Raw genomic sequence first — 19,241 nt, 5'->3', positions numbered from 1 at the left:
GTTCTTAACTGACTTGCCTAGTTAAATAAAGGTAAATATATATATATATATATATTTTTTTACCTTTAACTTTTTACCTTATATATATATATATATATATATATATATATATATATATATATATATATATAAACATTTTGAATGAGTTATCCACATTGCAATGTTTTGAAATGCGGGCTTTTATTTTGAAGGTTTATTTAACGCCATACGGACGTGACGTCATCATTTGTGCCGCTTGTGATCCCCTCACATGACCAGAAAACGGAAATGGCATTTGAAGCCTCGTAAACAATCGCTTTCCGACTGTCTCTTTCAAACAAACCGTGATACAAACGCCTAGTTTATAAGAATACCACTATTTAATCGTGTTTTAAGTTGGGATAGTCACCGGGATCTCTGCTCGTCGAACTGTGAGACGGTAGGAGAGAGAGAAACAGATTGAGAGATGGGTCTGTCAGAGAAAGAAGAGTGTGTCTTGTTGGATAAAAAGCTGCTTGTCTTTATGGACCAACTGGAGCTGCTGGAGGAGAAACGAGAGAGACTCAACTCTTTAATAGAACAGGTATAGGATGGAAATTACATGATGTATCAAGGGCTAGACTGTCTTTTTTTTAATCTTTATTTTAACAGGGAAAACAGACTGAGACCTGGATCTCTTTTACGGCTGTGCCCTGTGTAAACATGTTGACATATACAGTTTTAGGCATACAGACAAGAACATTTCAAACATACAAAACAAAGACACAATTCAACAGAAACAATCACAGACAACATCATATTGCTCCTCCATAACATTTTTAAAATGGGCAAGGGACACCAGAGTGTCTAACTTAAGTTGGATCTGCAGTTTGTTCCATAAATAAGGCGCAAAGGAACTAAAGGCAGTCCTACCCAACTCTGTGGAGACCGCAGGAGTCTCTAATGTAATCCACATCTGTGATCTGGTTTTGAAATTTGTATATCTAGTGGAAATTAATGATGATATATATGGAGGTAGTTTTAAAAGAAGCGCTTTAGAAATAAACAAGAGAGCATGTTGCTCTCGCCTCACAGATAGAGAGGCCCAACCCACATGTTGATATAGGATACAGTGATGAGTTTTGTAACTATCACCTGTGATAAACCTGAGTGCACAATGGTAAATAGCATCCAGTGGTTTTAATGTGTTTGCCGATGCATGCATATAGATAATATCACCATAATCTAAAACGGACATAAAAGTAGCCTGCACAATTTGTTTTCTATTTACAAAGGACAGACAAGCCCTGTTTCTGTAAAGGAACCCTATCTTGAATTTGAGCTTTTTTCCCAATTCAGTAACATGTTTTTTAAAAGAAAGCCTATCATCTAACCATATCCCTAAATATTTTTATGCAGAGACCTGTTTGATTTGAGTACCATCCAAGCTAGTGATTACAAAAGTGTTTCTAACTGAGAGTTTAGACCTAGAAAAAAACATGGCATTTGTTTTCTTAGCGTTTAAAACAAGTTTAAGCTGTAAAAGAGACCCCTGTAGTATCCTAAAATCAGACTCCAACTGCATTAAAGCTTGGTCCGCTGTTGGAGCAATAGAGTACATCACTGTGTCATCTGCATATAAATGGAATTGACAATATCTGACATCATCACCAATGTTGTTTATATAAAGTGAGAACAATAGTGGGCCAATTATTGAACCCTGAGGGACCCCTTTAAGTAACTGTAAGGAGTCAGACTTGACCCCGTCGACCATGACGGCCTGAGTTCTATCTTTAAGATAGTCATAAAACCATCGGCAGGCATCCGTGCCCACTCCTATAGATGACAGCTTACTCAATAGGATAGCATGGTCTACAGTGTCAAAAGCTTTTGACAAATCTACAAACAACGCAGCACAGTGCTTTCTATCATCTAAGGCATTTGCAATATCATTTACAACAAGCATAGTGGCCGATGTGGTACTGTGTTTAGATCTAAAACCAGATTGATTGGTGCTAAGAATACTGTTAGCAGAAAGAAAAGACTGTAACTGTTTGTTGACTATAGATTCTAGGATCTTTGCCAGACAAGGGAGCCTAGAGATGGGTCGATAGTTATCCAAATCACTACCGTCACCTCCCTTATGTAATGGCAGAACAAAAGCTGCTTTCCAAACCTTAGGGATAATTCCTGTGCTTAATGTTAGATTAAAAATGTGTGTCACTGAACCAGCAATGATAGGTGCAGCACACTTAAGTAAGAACGGGTCTAAATTGTCAGCGCCTAAGGATTTCTTAGTATCAATGGCACACAGGGCAGCTAGAACCTCTGCTTCGGTTATTTTCTGGAAACTAAAAACAGGGTTACCATTTTTCAGAGTAACGGTTGAAAAGCAAGACGAAAAATCAACTAACTGGCCAGTGCCACAATGGCCACTTTTCCTTTCAAATAAAAAACCAGCAGAGATGAAATGCTTATTAAAAGCATCACAAATATCATTTTTTTCACTTAGGATACAGGAATCGGAGGTAATTTGCTTAGGAAGAGAAACAGCAGAATTCCCCCGTTTCAGTGAATTAACGGTTTTCCAGAATTTTACAGGATCTCCTGCAGAATCTGTCATAGCATTAAGGAAGTAATTTGATTTTGCCTTTTTGACAGCTGCAGTACATTTATTTCTCAATTGCCTAAAAAACAGCCAATCAGCTGGAGTACCTGTTTTCCTCGCCGGTTTCTGGTTCGGTTTCTTACTCTGTGATTTTTAAGCGGGGCATGTTTATCAGACATAGAGGTAACAATAGAAGAGAAAAAAGCAAGGGCTAAAACCGGGTCCAGAAAGCAGCAAGTGGATAAAAACTCAGAGTGATATAAGTCAAGGGTAAAAGCTTGCTGTGAGAAATGTTTATAATTTCTCTTAGAGATTATACAGGGATCAGAGTGTTTCAGCCTGGTATCTCTAATACAAGCAATAGGGCAGTGGTCACTGATATCATTTGCAAAAACTCCACTGGCTGTGTATTTATGGGGGGTATTTGTTAGAATAATGTCTAGTAGAGTAGATTTTACTGGGTTCTTAAAGTTGGGACGGGTTGGTTTAGTTATCAGCTGAGTTAGATTTAGCTCAGTACAAATGTCTTTTAATTTATCGGATACTGGTGAAAGCCAATCCAGGTTAAAATCTCCCAAAATCAGTAATTCAGAGTTTGCATAATTAGACAGTATATCAGATAATTTGCATAGAGTACAAGGAGGAGCTGAGGGGGGGCGATATACCCCTCCTAGAGTTAAACGAGCATTATTACCAAGTACCAAATTTAAAACTAGACATTCCTATTGCTTTGGGACAGAGGTTGATGTGGACACAGAAACATTTAAGCAGCATTTTACATAAATCGCGATACCACCACCACCTCTACCAACTCTATCAGCTCTATAAATATTGTACCCAATAAACTGAACATCTGAATCAGGCACAGAATCACACAGCCACGATTCAGATACAACCAATACGTCAACATTTGATTGTGAGACCAAAATTTCAATAAAGTCCAACTTTTGTATCAGGCTTCTAGCATTCAAATGAATTATTCCAATGCCATTGCTACAGGAATTCATATCAGATGGGGTATCCAAGGTAGCACCTGAAGCTGCACTGGATGAGCAATAAAACATTTTCGAGCTATTGACAGAGCTCAATTTTATGGGGACAAGATTACTACTAACAATACCTCTCTGCATGTGAGTAGTATTCGCAATACGGTGATTGGACAATAATCTAGGAATTGCAGAAAGGTTGTTAACTGTAGTTTGTTCCATATTTGCAATTGAGGGACTAATTAATGAAACTGGGAGAGGAGCATTGAACGTAGTCTGATAGGGGAGCGTACAATCCCAAAAGTCAACCCCCGAAAATACACAACGTCAGGTATCAGAGGCTCTACATGAGGCAAGAGTAAGAGACATGCTGGTGGAGAGGATGCTGGAGCCATACCTGTTAAGATGTAAATTGTCCCGAAGAAATAGACCTGGTCGGTCTGTAAAAGCTGCAAAGTTATCCACAAATGGAATTCCCATCGTGTAGCAGTATCCCTTTAGCCAGGTGTGTAATTGGCGTATACGACTAAAAACCATATCCGTGTAGCGTGGGGATGGAAATGGACCGGAAACAACACACTGCTTCCCAGATTCCAGCAGTGTATTTATCAATGTTTTAAAATCGTCTCTCAATTACTCTGACTGCTGGAGTTTAATGTCATTAGACCCATTAGACCCAACATTTGATGTCTTGATCAGGGGCTTTATATTGTGGCTTTACATTGTGTGTGTGTGTGTGTGTGTGTGTCTGTGTGTGTGTGTGTGTGTGTGTGTGTGTGTGTGTGTGTGTGTGTGTGAGTGTGTGTGTGTGTGTGTCCTCTTTCTCTCTCTCTCTCTCTCTGTGTCTGTCTGTCTGTCTGTCTGTCTGTCTGTCTGTCTGTCTGTCTGTCTGTCTGTCTGTCTGTCTGCTCGTGATACAGGGATGGTTCTCCATGTCCAAAGCGAGGTATTCGATGGGCAACAAGCAGGTGTCTGCTCTGCAGTATGGGAGTGAGATGGAACCTCTGGTCCGAGTCCACACCAGGTACGAAGGAGATGCGCTTAGCCAAAGACTGTATTAACCTTATAAACCATCTATAACCAGGGATGCAAACTAGTCGCCTTTCAGCGAAATTCTCCGTTTTGAATCCAAAATGTGTGACTTACGTGATTCGTGTAGATCTGATGAGAAACGTTTGGGGGTGGGATTTGGATCACTACTGGCTGTAAGGGAACCAGTGATCAGCGTTTGGAGCGGTACTGGCTGTAAGGGAACCAGTGATCCGCGTTTGGAGCGCTACTGGCTGTAAGGGAACCAGTGATCCGCGTTTGGAGCGGTACTGGCTGTAAGGGAACCAGTGATCCGCGTTTGGAGCGGTACTGGCTGTAAGGGAACCAGTGATCCGCGTTTGGAGCGGTACTGGCTGTAAGGGAACCAGTGATCCGCGTTTGGAGCGGTACTGGCTGTAAGGGAACCAGTGATCCGCGTTTGGAGCGGTACTGGCTGTAAGGGAACCAGTGATCCGCGTTTGGAGCGGTACTGGCTGTAAGGGAACCAGTGATCCGCGTTTGGAGCGGTACTGGCTGTAAGGGAACCAGTGATCTGCGTTTGGAGCAGTACTGGCTGCTGTATCCAAGGCTCAGCCAGTCATTCACATAACAACAGAATGCAGCACCCGACTGAAGAGAGAAGAGAACCAATTTGCCAGTTACAGCAGCACGTCCCTGAACGATAACGAAGAGGTAGGTGAGAAGCCTGACCACGAACAGGGTGATGAAGCGAACTCCATTTGGAAAGTTTGAGGTGAGGGAGGAAGTGTGGTGGAAAAAGTATTGTTAGCATTGTTTAGTATCTTGCTATAGTAGCTGGATCCAATTATCTGTCAGCTTACAAGAGTAATGTTGAGCAACATTAGCCAACTTAGCTGAACAAATCATTTAGTTTATTAGCCAGCTCATTTTCAAACAATAAAGTCAGAAAGCTAGCTAGCAAACGTTACAACATCAGATGAGTTAACATTTACATTACATTTAAGTCATTTAGCAGACGCTCTTATCCAGAGCGACCCACAAATTGGTGCATTCACCTTATGATATCCAGTGGAACAACCACTTTACAATAGAGCATCTAAATCTTTTAAGGGGGGGGGGGGGGGGGGGGGTTAGAAGGATTACTTTATCCTATCCTAGGTATTCCTTAAAGAGGTGGGGTTTCAGGTGTCTGCGGAAGGTGGTGATTGACTCCGCTGTCCTGGCGTCGTGAGGGAGCTTGTTCCACCATTGGGGTGTCAGAGCAGCGAACAGTTTTGACTGGGCTGAGCGGGAACTGTGCTTCCTCAGAGGTAGGGAGGCGAGCAGGCCAGAGGTGGATGAACGCAGTGCCCTTGTTTGGGTGTAGGGCCTGATCAGAGCCTGAAGGTACGGAGGTCCCGTTCCCCTCACAGCTCCGTAGGCAAGCACCATGGTCTTGTAGCGGATGCGAGCTTCAACTGGAAGCCAGTGGAGAGAGCGGAGGAGCGGAGGAGCGGGGTGACGTGAGAGAACTTGGGAAGGTTGAACACCAGACGGGCTGCGGCGTTCTGGATGAGTTGTAGGGGTTTAATGGCACAGGCAGGGAGCCCAGCCAACAGCGAGTTGCAGTAATCCAGACGGGAGATGACAAGTGCCTGGATTAGGACCTGCGCCGCTTCCTGTGTGAGGCAGGGTCGTACTCTGCGAATGTTGTAGAGCATGAACCTACAGGATCGGGTCACCGCCTTGATGTTAGTGGAGAACGACAGGGTGTTGTCCAGGGTCACGCCAAGGTTAACGTTAGTAACCTAACCAATTCGCTATAGTATTAACCGGTATACGATTCCTTGCCGTTCCTCAAGTATTAACGTGTTAGTTGTTTAATGGACCCTAGCAATCTGTGTGAAATGTTAACTAAACTCAGCAAAAAAAGAAACGTCCCTTTTTCAGGACCCTGTCTTTGAAATATAATTAGTAAAAATCAAAATAACTTCACAGATCTTCATTGTAAAGGGTTTAAACACTGTTTCCCATGCTTGTAAAATGAACCATAAACAATTAATGAACATCCACCTGTGGAATGGTCGTTAAGACACTAACAGCTTACAGACGGTAGGCAATTAAGGTCACAGTTATGAAAACTTAGGACATTAAAGAGGCCTTTCTACTGACTCTGAAAAACACCAAAAGAAAGATGCCCAGGGTCCCTGCTCATCTGCCTGAACGTGCCTTAGGCATGCTGCAAGGAGGCATGAGGACTGCAGATGTGGCAAGAGCAATAAATTGCAATGTCCGTACTATGAGACGCCTAAGACAGCGCTACAGGGAGACAGGACGGACAGCTGATCGTCCTTGCAGTGGCAGACCACATGTAACAACACCTGCACAGGATCGGTACATCCGAACATCACACCTGCAGGACAGGTACAGGATGGCAACAACAACTGCCCGTGTTACACCAGGAACACACAATCCCTCCATCAGTGCTCAGATTGTCCGCAATAGGCTGAGAGAGGCTGGACTGAGGGCTTGTAGGCCTGTTGTAAGGCAGGTCCTCACCAGACGTCACCGGCAACAACGTCGCCTAACCACCAGGACTGGCAAAAAGTGCTCTTCACTGACGAGTCGTGGTTTTGTCTCACCAGTGTTGATGTTCGGATTCGTGTTTACCCTTCCTGCAGGCTCATCCTGACATGACCCTCCAGCATGACAATGCCACCAGCCATACTGCTCGTTCTGTGCGTGATTTCCTGCATGACAGGAATGTCAGTGTTCTGCCATGACCAGCGAAGAGCCGGATCTCAATCCCATTGAGCACGTCTGGGACCTCAATGGGATTGAGATCAATTATGCCAACAAAGGGTATCATGCTCTGCTGGCACGTTGTAGAACAGATGTCCACAGGCAGAAAATGTACAATGTAATAATGTGTAGTGTAGCCCAAAGATATTGCTTTCGTTGTTGAATTTGACAGTAACACTTGTGTGTGAGTGAGGGGGGATTATTAAATGTTTTACTCAGTTAACGTTATTTTTGCACACATGTAGCCTTGCGCACTTGATCGGTGTCTACTATAGTGGCCACTATAATAGAGCAAAAATAGAATGCCTGTTTGTTTCATTCTATTTCTACCGTAAGATGTTTTTTTCCCCTAAATTCAATATTTATATGTGTGTGGTCACAAGCGTTCTAAAGGCTGTCATGGTAACAAGAGTTCTATTATAAAGGCTGTCATGGTAACAAGCGTTCTATTATAAAGGCTGTCATGGTAACAAGCGTTCTATTATAAAGGCTGTCATGGTAACAAGTGTTCTATTATAAAGGCTGTCATGGTAACAAGCGTTCTATTATAAAGGCTGTCATGGTAACAAGCGTTCTATTATAAAGGCTGTCATGGTAACAAGTGTTCTATTATAAAGGCTGTCATGGTAACAAGCCTTCTATTATAAAGGCTGTCATGGTAACAAGCGTTCTATTATAAAGGCTCATGGTAACAAGTGTTCTATTATAAAGGCTGTCATGGTAACAAGCGTTCTATTATAAAGGCTGTCATGGTAACAAGCGTTCTATTATAAAGGCTGTCAAGGTAACAAGCGTTCTATTATAAAGGCTGTCATGGTAACAAGCGTTCTAAAGGCTGTAATGGTAACAAGTGTTCTAAAGGCTGTCATGGTAACAAGTGTTCTATTATAAAGGCTGTCATGGTAACAAGCGTTCTAAAGGCTGTCATGGTAACAAGCGTTCTATTATAAAGGCTGTCATGGTAACAAGCCTTCTATTATAAAGGCTGTGATGGTAACAAGTGTTCTATTATAAAGGCTGTCATGGTTAACTGCAATATTAGGGTATTGTTTTTTTCTCAAGACTTGAGTGTCATTTGCAGTAAAGTTTAGGTAACAAATAACATTGGATTGCTTTCTTTACATTTTTTAGCTGTGAGTTAGATTCACATGAATCACTTTATTTTACACACAGAGACTGATCATGTAGATCATATTCTTTGTTGTTTAATTAGTTGAAACCTACATTTCCCCCTAGCAGGGATTTTTCGCATTGCAAAACAAAAAGTGCCACCTTTTTGGGCCCTCACTAGTTTGCATCCCTGACTATAACTTAGCTACATCTATACAATACAACTTTATTTAGGCTGTCAGTTCTCACCATTCAGTGAACTCAAACTTCCAAGGCATGTCTGTTTATCAACTCTGTGTACTGTGTGGTAGAGGGTATATCTGGGATAATAATGATGCTAGTGTGTCATAGGACTCTGGAGAGTGGTGAGGTCGAGTTCCAGACAAAGAGAAGGACGCTGAAGTCTCCTGAAGAGAGACAGGTGGAGGACATTGGACCTAAAGACAAGGAGGGTAATGGAGCACCACTGACTAGTGTAGGCTGTCTTCTCCATATGCCAACTGCAGGCCTTTAAAAGGGATAGGTCAATAGAGTGCATTCGGAAAGTATTCAGACCTTCCAACAGACCTTTTCCTCAGTACTTTGTTGAAGCACCTTTGGCAGCGATTACAGCCTCGAGTCTAATCAAACTTTATTTGTCACATGCGCCGAATACAACAAGTGTAGACCTTACCGTGAAATGCTTACTTACAAGCCCTTAACCAACAGCGCAGTTTTTGAAGAGTTAAGAAAATATTTACCAAATAAACAAATGTAAAAAATTATAAAAAGTAACACAAAATAACAATAACGAGGCTATATACAGGGGGCGCCGGTACCGAGTCAATGTGGGGAGGGGTACAGGTTAGTCGAGGTAATTTGTACATGTAGGTAGGGGTGAAGTGACTATCCATAGATAATAAACAGCGAGTAGCAACAGTGTACAATGTAAATAGTCCGGTGGCCATTTGATTAACATTTACATTTAAGTCATTTTAGCAGACGCTCTTATCCAGAGCGATTAACTATTCAGCAGTCTTATGGCTTGGGGGTAGAAGCTGTTAAGGAGCCTTTTGGTCCTAGACTTGGTGCTCCGGTACTGCTTGCCGTGTGGTAGCAGAGAAAACAGTCTATGACTTGGGTGACTGGAGTCTATGACAATTTTTTTGGGCTTTCCTCTGACACCGCCTATTATATAGGTCCTGGATGGCAGGAAGCTTGGCCCCAGTGATGTACTGGGCCGTTCGCACTACCCTCTGTAGCGCCTTACGGTCAGATGCCGAGCAGTTGACCTACCAGGTGGTGATGCAACCAGTCAGGATGCTCTCGATGGTGCAGCTGTTGAACTTTTTGAGGATCTGGGGACCCATGCCAAATCTTGTCAGTCTCCTGAGGTGGAAAAGGTGTTGTCGTGCCCTCTTCACGACTGTCTTGGTGTGTTTGGACCATGATAGTTCGTTGGTGACGTGGACACCAAGGAACTTGAAACTCTCGACCCGCTCCACTACAGCCCCGTCAATGTTAATGGGGGCCTGTTCGGCCCACCTTTACCTGTAGTCCACGATCAGCTCCTTTGTCTTGCTCACATGCTTGAAACATGTAGGTATTACAGACTCGGTCAGGGAGAGGTTGAAAATGTCAGTGAAGACACTTGCCAGTGGGTCCACGCATGCTTTGAGTACACGTCCTGGTAATCTGTCTGGTCCCTCGGATTTGTGAATTTTGACCTGATTAAATGTCTCGCTCACATCGGCTACCGAGAGCGTTATCACACAGTCGTCCAGAACAGCATGCTTCAGTGTTGCTTGCCTCGAAGCGAGCATAAAAGGCATTTGGCTCATGTCACTGGGCAGCTCGCGGCTGTGCTTCCCTTTGTAGTCTAATAGTTTTCAAGCCCTGCCACATCCGACGAGCGTCGGAGCCGGTGTAGTAGGATTCAATCTTAATCCTGTTTTGACGCTTTTCTTGTTTGATGGTTTGTCTGAGGGCAAAGCGGGATTTCTTATAAACGTCCGGATTAGTTTTCCGGCAGCTCTAGCCTTTAACTGCCTTGTTCAGGGGCAGAACGACAGATTTATACCTTGTCAGCTCGGGGATTCGATCTTGCAACCTTTCGGTTACTAGTCCAACGCTCTAACCACTAGGCTACGCTGCCGCCCCATGTGACATGCTGGTAGAAATGAGGTAAAACGGATTTAAGTTTGCCTGCATTAAAGTCCCCGGTCACTAGGAGCGCCGTTTCTGGATGAGCATTTTCTTGTTTGCTTATGACCTTATAGAGTTGGCTGAGTGCGGTCTTAGTGCCAGCATCGGTCTGTGGTGGTAAATAGACGGCTACGAATAAGATGAGAACTCTCTTGGTAGATAGAATGGTCTACAGCTTATCATAAGGTACTCTACCTCAGGCGAGCAATACCTCGAGACTTCTTTAATACTAGACATCGCGCACCAGCTGTTATTGACAAATGGACACACACCCCCACCCCTCGTCTTACCAGAGGTAGCTTCTCTGTCCTGCCGGTGCATGGAAAATCCCGCCAGCTCTATATTATCCGTGTCGTCGTTCAGCCACGTCTCAGTGAAACATAAGATATTACAGTTTATAATGTCCCGTTGGTAGGATAATCTTGATCATAATGACAGACCCTAATGATTGCATGTTGGCCAATAGAACGGATGGCAATGGGAGTTTACTCGCTCGCCTACAAATTCTCTGAAGGCAGCCTGACCTCCGCCCCCGTTTTCTCCGTCTTTTCTTCACGCAAATGACAGGGATCTGGGCCTGTTCCCGGAAAAGCAGTATATCCTTCTCGTCGGACTCGTTAAAGGAAAAAGCTTCTTCCAGTTTGAGGTGAGTAATCGCTGTTCTGATGTCCAGAAGTTATTTTCGGTGATAAGAGACAGTAACATTATGTACAAAACAAGTTAAAAAAATAAGTTACAAACAACGCAAAAAAACCTAGCAAAAAATAGCACAGTTAGATAGGAGCATGTAAAACGTCAGCCATCCTCTCCGGGCGCCAGTCTTCTTGGGTATGATGCTACAGGCTTAGCACACCTGTATTTGGTGAGTTTCTCCCATTGTTCTCTGCAGATCCTCTCAAGCTCTGTCAGGTTGGATGGGGAGTGTCGCTGAACATCTATTTTCAGGTCTCCAGAGATGTTCGATCGGGCAGAGCTTGAGAGGATCTGCAGAGAAGAATGGGAGAAATTCCCCAAATACAGGTGTGCCAAACTTGTAGAGTCATACCCAAGAAACTCGAGGCTGTAATCGCTGCCAAAGGTGCTTCAACAAAGTACTCCGTAAAGGGTCTGAATACTTATGTAAATGTGATATTTCTTTGCGTTTTCATTATGGGGTATTGTGTGTAGATTGATGAGGGGGATAAAATAATATATACATTTTTCGAATTAAGCTCTAACGTAACAAAATGTGGAGGGGTCTGAATACTTTCTGAATGTAGCATTACTTAGTATGGCACTGAGAAATCAGTTTATATTGAATTATTTGGAGTTATGCCTTGGAATCGTTAACTTATGGATACTTGTTAGTGCCACTGAATGCATTTAAAATAATGATGGGAGACTCTGTTACGGAGGAATGGAAATGCTTTTTTTTAGGCTGGATCATGTTGTTGTATTGGGTATGTTTTAATTATGTAATGTATTGATTGTTGCTGCCTTCTTTGCCAGATCACCCTTGAAAGGCCCAGCATGTCCCCAGGCACTCTCATTTGTTGACTTCTGTAACCGAAAAAGCCTTGGTTTCATGGATGTTAACATCAGAAGCCTCCTCCCTAAGTTTGTTTTACTCACTGCTTTAGCACACTCCGCCAACCCTGATGTCCTTGCCGTGTCTGAATCCTGGCTTAGGAAGGCCACCAAAAATGTGGAGATTTCCATCCCCAACTACAACATTTTCCGTCAAGATAGAACTGCCAAAGAGGGAGGAGTTGCAATCTACTGCAGAGATAGGCTGCAAAGTTCTGTCATACTTTCCAGGTCTATGCCCAAACAGTTCGAGTTCTAATTTAAAAAATGTATCTCTCCAGAAATAAGTCTCTCACCGTTGCCGCCTGTTATAGACCCCTCTCAGCTCCCAGCTGTGCCCTGGACACCATATGTGAAATGATTGCACCCCATCTATCTTCAGAGTTCGTTCTGCTAGGTGACCTAAACTGGGATATGTTTAACACCCCGGCCGTCCTACAATCTAAGCTAGATGCCCTAAAGCCGTAAACATGGGCACCCTGATAGATATCGTCCTGACCAACTTGCCCTCCAAATACACCTCTGCTGTTTTCAATCAGGATCTCAGCGATCACTGCCTCATTGCCTGCGTCCGCTATGGGTCTGTGACCAAACGACCACCCCTCATCACTGTCAAACGCTCCCTAAAACACTTCTGCGAGCAGGCCTTTCTAATCGACCTGGCCCTGGTATCCTGGAAGGATTGACCTCATCCTGTCAGTTGAGGATGCCTGGTTGTTCTTTAAAAGTAATTTCCTCACCATCTTAAATAAGCATGCCCCTTTCAAAAAATGTAGAACTAAGAACAGATATAGTCCTTGGTTCACTCCAGACCTGACTGCTCTCGACCAGCACAAAAACATCCTGTGGCGGACTGCACTAGCATCGAATAGTCCCCACGATATGCAACTGTTCAGGGAAGTCAGGAACCAATACACGCAGTCTGTCAGGAAAGCAAAGGCTAGCTTTTTCAAACAGAAATTTGCATCCTGTAGCTCTAACTCCAAAAGGTTTTGGAACACTGTAAAGTCCATAGAGAATAAGAGCACCTCCTCCCAGCTGCCCACTGCACTGAGGCTAGGTAACACTGTCACCACCAATAAATCCACGATAATCGATAATTTCAATAAGCATTTCTCTACGGCTGGCCATGCTTTCCTCCTGGCTACCCCAACCCCGGCCAACAGCTCCGCACCCCCCGCAGCTACTTGCCCAAGCCTCCCCAGCTTCTCCTTCACCCAAATCCAGATAGCAGATGTTCTGAAAGAGCTGCAAAACCTGGACCCGTACAAATCAGCCGGGCTAGACAATCTGGACCCTCTCTTTTCTAAAATTATCTGCTGTCATTGTTGTAACCCCTATTACTAGACACTCTAGACCCTAACTGTTATAGACCTATATTCATCCTGCCCTGCTTTTCTAAAGTCTTCGAAAGACAAGTTAATAAACAGATCACTGACCATTTCAAATCCCACCGTACCTTCTCCGCTATGCAATCCGGTTTCCGAGCTGGTCACGGGTGCACCTCAGCCACGCTCAAGGTCCTAAACGATATCATAACCGCCATCGATAAAAGACAGTACTGTGCAGCCGTCTTCATCGACCTGGCCAAGGCTTTCGACTCTGTCAATCATCGTATCCTTATCGGCAGACTCAACAGCCTTGGTTTCTCAAATGACTGCCTCACCTGGTTCACCAACTACTTCTCAGACAGAGTTCAGTGTGTCAAATCGGAGGGCCTGTTGTCCGGACCTCTGGCAGTCTCTATGGGGGTATCACAGGGTTCAATTCTCGGGCCGACTCTTTTCTCTGTATATATCAACGATGTCGCTCTTGCTGCGGGTGATTCCCTGATCCACCTCTAGGCAGACGACACCATTTTGTATACAGTCGTGGCCAAAAGTTTTGAGAATGACACAAATATTAATTTCCACAAAGTTTGCTGCTTTAGTGTCTTTAAATATTTTTGTCAGATGTTACTATGGAATTCTGAAGTATAATTACAAGCATTTCATAAGTGTCAAAGGCTTTTATTGACAATTACATGAAGTTGATGCAAAGAGTCAATATTTGTAGTGTTGACCCTTTTTTTTCAAGACCTCTGCAATCCGCCCTGGCATGCTGTCAATTAACTTCTGGGCCACATCCTGACTGATCGCAGCCCATTCTTGCATAATAAATGCTTAGAATTTGTGGGTTTTTGTTTGTCCACCCGCCTCTTGAGGATTGACCACAAGTTCTCAATGGGATTAAGGTCTGGGGAGTTTCCTGGCCATGGACCCAAAATATCGATGTTTTGTTCCCCGAGCCACTTAGTTATCACTTTTGCCTTATGGCAAGGTGCTCCATCATGCTGGAAAAGGCATTGTTCGTCACCAAACTGTTCCTGGATGGTTGGGAGAAGTTGCTCTCGGAGGATGTGTTGGTACCATTCTTTATTCATGGCTGTGTTCTTAGGCAAAATTGTGAGTGAGCCCACTCTCTTGGCTGAGAAGCAACCCCACACATGAATGGTCTCAGGATGCTTTACTGTTGGCATGACACAGGACTCATGGTAGCGCTCACCTTGTCTTCTCGATGCCCCAAACAATCGGAAAGGGGATTCATCAGAGAAAATGACTTTACCCCAGTCCTCAGCAGTCCAATCCCTGTACCTTTTGCAGAATATCAGTCTGTCCCTGATGTTTTTCCTGGAGAGAAGTGGCTTCTTTGCTGCCCTTCTTGCCACCCTCCAAAAGTCTTTGCCTCACTGTGCGTGCAGATACACTCACACCTGCCTGCTGCCATTCCTGAGCAAGCTCTGTACTGGTGGTGCCCCGATCCCGCAGCTGAATCAACTTTCGGAGACGGTCCTGGCGCTTGCTGGACTTTCTTGGGCGCCCTGAAGCCTTCTTCACAACAATTGAACCGCTCTCCTTGAAGTTCTTGATAAATCCGATAAATGGTTGATTTGGGTGCAATCTTACTGGCAGCATTATCCTTGCCTGTGAAGCCCTTTTTGTGCAAAGCAATGATGACGGCATGTGTTTCCTTGCAGGTAACCATATTTGACAGAGGAAGAACAATGATTCCAAGCACCACCCTCCTTTTGATGCTTCCAGTCTGTTATTCAAACTCAATCAGCATGACAGAGTGATCTCCAGCCTTGTCCTCGTCAACACCCACACCTGTGTTAACGAGAGAATCATTGACATGATGTCAGTTGGTCCTTTTGTGACAGGGCTGAAATGCAGTGGGAATGTTTTGGGGGGATTCAGTTCATTTGCATGGCAAAGAGGGACTTTGCAATTGATTGCAATTCATCTGATCACTCATCATAACATTCTGGAGTATATGCAAATTGCCATCATACAAACTGAGGCAGCAGACTTTGTGAAAATTAATATTTGTGTCATTCTCAAAACTTTGGCCACGACTGTACATCTCGCCCTTCTTTGGACACTGTGTTAACTACATATTCGTCGCCAGACCCACTGGCTCCAGGTCATCTACAAGACCCTGCTAGGTAAAGCTCCGCCTTATCTCAGTTCACTGGTCACGATAACAACACCCACCCGTAGCACGCGCTCCAGCAGGTATATCTCACTGGTCATCCCCAAAGCCAACACCTCCTTTGGCCGCCTTTCCTTCCAGTTCTCTGCTGCCAATGACTGGAACGAATTGCAAAAATCGCTGAAGCTGGAGACTTATATTTCCCTCACTAACTTTAAACATCAGCTATCTGAGCAGCTAACCGATCGCTGCAGCTGTACACAGTCCATCTGTAAATAGCCCACCCAATCTACCTACCTCATCCCCATATTGTTTTTATTTACTTTTCTGCTCTTTTGCACACCAGTATTTCTACTTGCACATCATCATCTGCTCATCTATCACTCCAGTGTTAATTTGCTAAACTGTAACTACTTCGCTACTATGGCCTATTTATTGCCTTACCTCCTCATGCCATTTACACATACTCTATATAGACTTTTTTTTCTATTGTGTTATTGACTGTACGCTTGTTTATTCCATGTGTAACTCTGTGTTGTTGTTTGTGTCGCAGTGCTTTGCTTTATCTTGGCCAGGTCGCAGGTGTAAATGAGAACTTGTTCTCAACTAGCTTACCTGGTTAAATAAAGGTGAAATAAATAATACAAGAAATGTTTAAAAAAGAGACTCTGGGTCTCAAAGGGCTTTTTCTGGCTAAATGAATGTAAAAAAAACATGTAAGACCCCTCATCTGACTGTATGTGTGTTGGACCTACAGGTGTGAGGAGAAGAGTGAAGACGCAGGAGGTTCCAGAGATAGACCAGAGTGACAACAAGCATCCGTGGACAGAGACCGAGACGGCTCCTTCCTCCAAACCTGAACCCAACCCCCAGCAGGACCCACTGAAGTGGTTTGGAATCCTGGTGCCTCAGACCCTGAAACAGGCCCAGGCCTCATTCAAACAGGGTAGGCTACTGTCTGTCTGATATGATGGATGAAACAAGTTAGGGTCTGTCTGGTAGGATGGGTGAAACAAGTTAGGGTCTGTCTGGTAGGATGGGTGAAACAAGTTCGGGTCTGTCTGGTAGGATGGGTGAAACAAGTTAGGGTCTGTCTGGTAGGATGGGTGAAACAAGTTAGGGTCTGTCTGGTAGGATGGGTGAAACAAGTTCGGGTCGCCTTCCGTCTTCCAGTATGGATGAAAAATAAATGTTTTCCCTTCTCTGCCTTCTCCCTTCTACCCTCCTCCCCATTCATCCTCTCCCTTCTCCCCCCGTCCACTCTCTCCATCCTCCCCCATCCACCCTTCTCCCTTCTACCCTCCTCCCCATCCACCCCTTCTCACTTCTCCCCTCCTCCACCCCCACCCTTCTCCCCTCCCCTCCTCCACCCCCACCCTTCTCCCCTCTTCCCCCCTCTCCCTTGACCCCTCTTCCCACCTCTCCCTTGACCCCTCCTCTCCCTTGACCCCTCCTCCCCCCTCTCCCTTGTCCCTTCCTCCTCTCCCTGTCCCCTCCTCCCCTCTCTCCCTTGTCCCCTCTCCCGTGGCCCCTCCTCTCCTTTTGCTCCCCCCTCTTTCTTTGCTCCTTCCTCCCCCTCTCTCTTTGCCCCCCCTTCTCTTTGCTCCCTCCTCCCCCTCTCTCTTTGCTACCCCTCCCCCTCCTCCCCCTCTCTCTTTGCTCCCCCCTCCTCCCCCTCTCTCTTTGCTCACCCCCCCTCCCCCTCCCTCCTTCCCCCCCTCTCCCCTGTAGTGGTAGAGTTGTCAGCGGAGATGGCTGCTCTCCAGTCTGCAGTCCTGACCACCAGACAACAGCTGCAGATGAAACAGAAGATCAGGAGCCAGACCTCGAACCAGACAGACAGACTGACCTGACTGACAGACTGACCTGACGGACCAGACTGACCTGACGGACCAGACTGACCTGACGGACAGACAGACTGACCTGACTGACCTGACTGACCTGACTGACCTGACTGACCTGACTGACCTGACTGACCTGACTGACCTGACTGACCAGATCATGGTTTAGCATACACAGCCACTCTCTCCCACATAGTATAGTAGTGCACTTTCATACAAAGGCTGAGTGGGCTGCAGCACCCCTGATAAATAAATAAAAAATATAGAAATAATCAAATATACATCTTTTTTTTATCACAGTATTTGTGAACTTTATTACACCTGTATTAGCAGAGAGAAATACTCAAGGTATACCCCTGCTACCTATACTTACATGTAGGTAGCAGGGGTAAACATACATTGAGGTAGATATGTACATGTAGCTAATAGGGGTAAAGATACATTGATGTATATATGTACATGTAGCTAATAGGGGTAAACATACATTGAGGTAGATATGTACATGTAGCTAATAGGGGTAAAGATACATTGAGGTAGATATGTACATGTAGCTAATAGGGGTAAACATACATTGAGGTAGATATGTACATGTAGCTAATAGGGGTAAACATACATTGAGGTAGATATGTACAGTACCGGTCCAAAGTTTGGACACCTACTCATTCAAGGGTTTTACTTTATTTGGACTATTTTCTACATTGTAGAATAATATTTAAGACATCAAAACTATGAAATAACACATATGGAGACATTATAGTAACCAAAAAAGTGTTAAACAAATCAAAATCTATTTTATATTTGAGATTCTTTAAAGGGACGGCATGTAGCCTAGCGGTTAGAGCGTTGGGCCAGTAACCGAAAGGTTGCTGGATCGAATCCCCTAGCTGACAAGGTACAAATCCGTCATTGTAAATAAGAATGTGTTCTTAACTGACTTGCCTAGTTAAATAAAAAAGCCACCCTTTGCCTTGATGACAGCTTGCACACTCTTTCTGCATTCTCTCAACCAGCTTCACTTGGAATGCTTTTCCAACAGTCTTGAAGGAGTTCCCACAAATGCTGAGCACTTGTTGGCTGCTTTTCCGTCACTCTGCGGTCCAGCTTATCCCAAGCAATCTTAATTGGGTTGAGGTCGGGTGATTGTGGAGGCCAGGTCATCTGATACAGCACTGCATCACTCTCCTTCTTGGTCAAATAGCCCTTACACAACCTGAGGTGTGTTGCGCCATTGTCCTGTTGAAAAACAAATGATAGTCCCACTAAGCGCATACCAGATGGGATGGCGTATTGCTGCAGAATACTGTGGTAGCCATGCTGGTTAAGTGTGCCTTGAATTCTAAGTAAATCACTGACAGTGTCACCAGCAAAGCACCATCACACCACCTCCTCCATGCTTCACGGTGGGAACCACACATGCGGAGATCATCCGTTCGCCAACATTTACATTTACGTCATTTAGCAGACACTCTTATCCAGAGCGACTTACAAATTGGTGCATTCACCTTATGATATCCAGTGGAACAACCACTTTACAATAGTACATCTATATATTTTTGGGGGGGAAGGTGGGGGGGGGGGGTTAGAAGGATTACTTAATCCTATCCCAGGTATTCCTTAAAGAGGTGGGGTTTCCGGTGTCTCCGGAAAGTGGTGATTGACTCCGCTGTCCTGGCGTCGTGAGGGAGCTTGTTCCACCATTGGGGTGCCAGAGCAGCGAACAGTTTT

At 44.5% G+C, this 19,241-nt stretch overlaps 1 protein-coding gene across 1 annotated transcript; it reads left to right on the top strand.

Annotated features, from left to right (window-relative positions):
* The first annotated feature begins 246 nt into the window (after positions 1–246).
* On the top strand, positions 247–17,793 carry vma22 (vacuolar ATPase assembly factor VMA22). The gene is made up of 5 exons (XM_029724316.1): positions 247–562; positions 4,473–4,576; positions 8,806–8,906; positions 16,433–16,621; positions 17,407–17,793. Exons 1-5 carry the CDS (start codon positions 446–448, stop codon positions 17,526–17,528), a joined length of 633 nt encoding a protein of 210 aa, XP_029580176.1. The 5' UTR covers positions 247–445; the 3' UTR covers positions 17,529–17,793.
* Positions 17,794–19,241: the final 1,448 nt, after the last annotated feature.

The sequence above is a fragment of the Salmo trutta genome, chromosome 30 (assembly GCF_901001165.1).
Source record: "Salmo trutta chromosome 30, fSalTru1.1, whole genome shotgun sequence".
Taxonomy (NCBI): domain Eukaryota; kingdom Metazoa; phylum Chordata; class Actinopteri; order Salmoniformes; family Salmonidae; genus Salmo; species Salmo trutta.
Note: the sequence above shows the minus strand (reverse complement) of the source record. Positions and strands in the feature narration are given on the sequence as shown.

Coding starts and splice junctions, on each gene's coding strand:
- vma22 (XM_029724316.1), top strand. CDS start 446: ATGGGTCTGTCAGAGAAAGAAGAGTGTGTCTTGTTGGATAAAAAGCTG. Junction 4,577..8,805: donor CTGGTCCGAGTCCACACCAG/GTACGAAGGAGA, acceptor AGTGTGTCATAG/GACTCTGGAGAGTGGTGAGG. Junction 8,907..16,432: donor TGGACCTAAAGACAAGGAGG/GTAATGGAGCAC, acceptor TTGGACCTACAG/GTGTGAGGAGAAGAGTGAAG.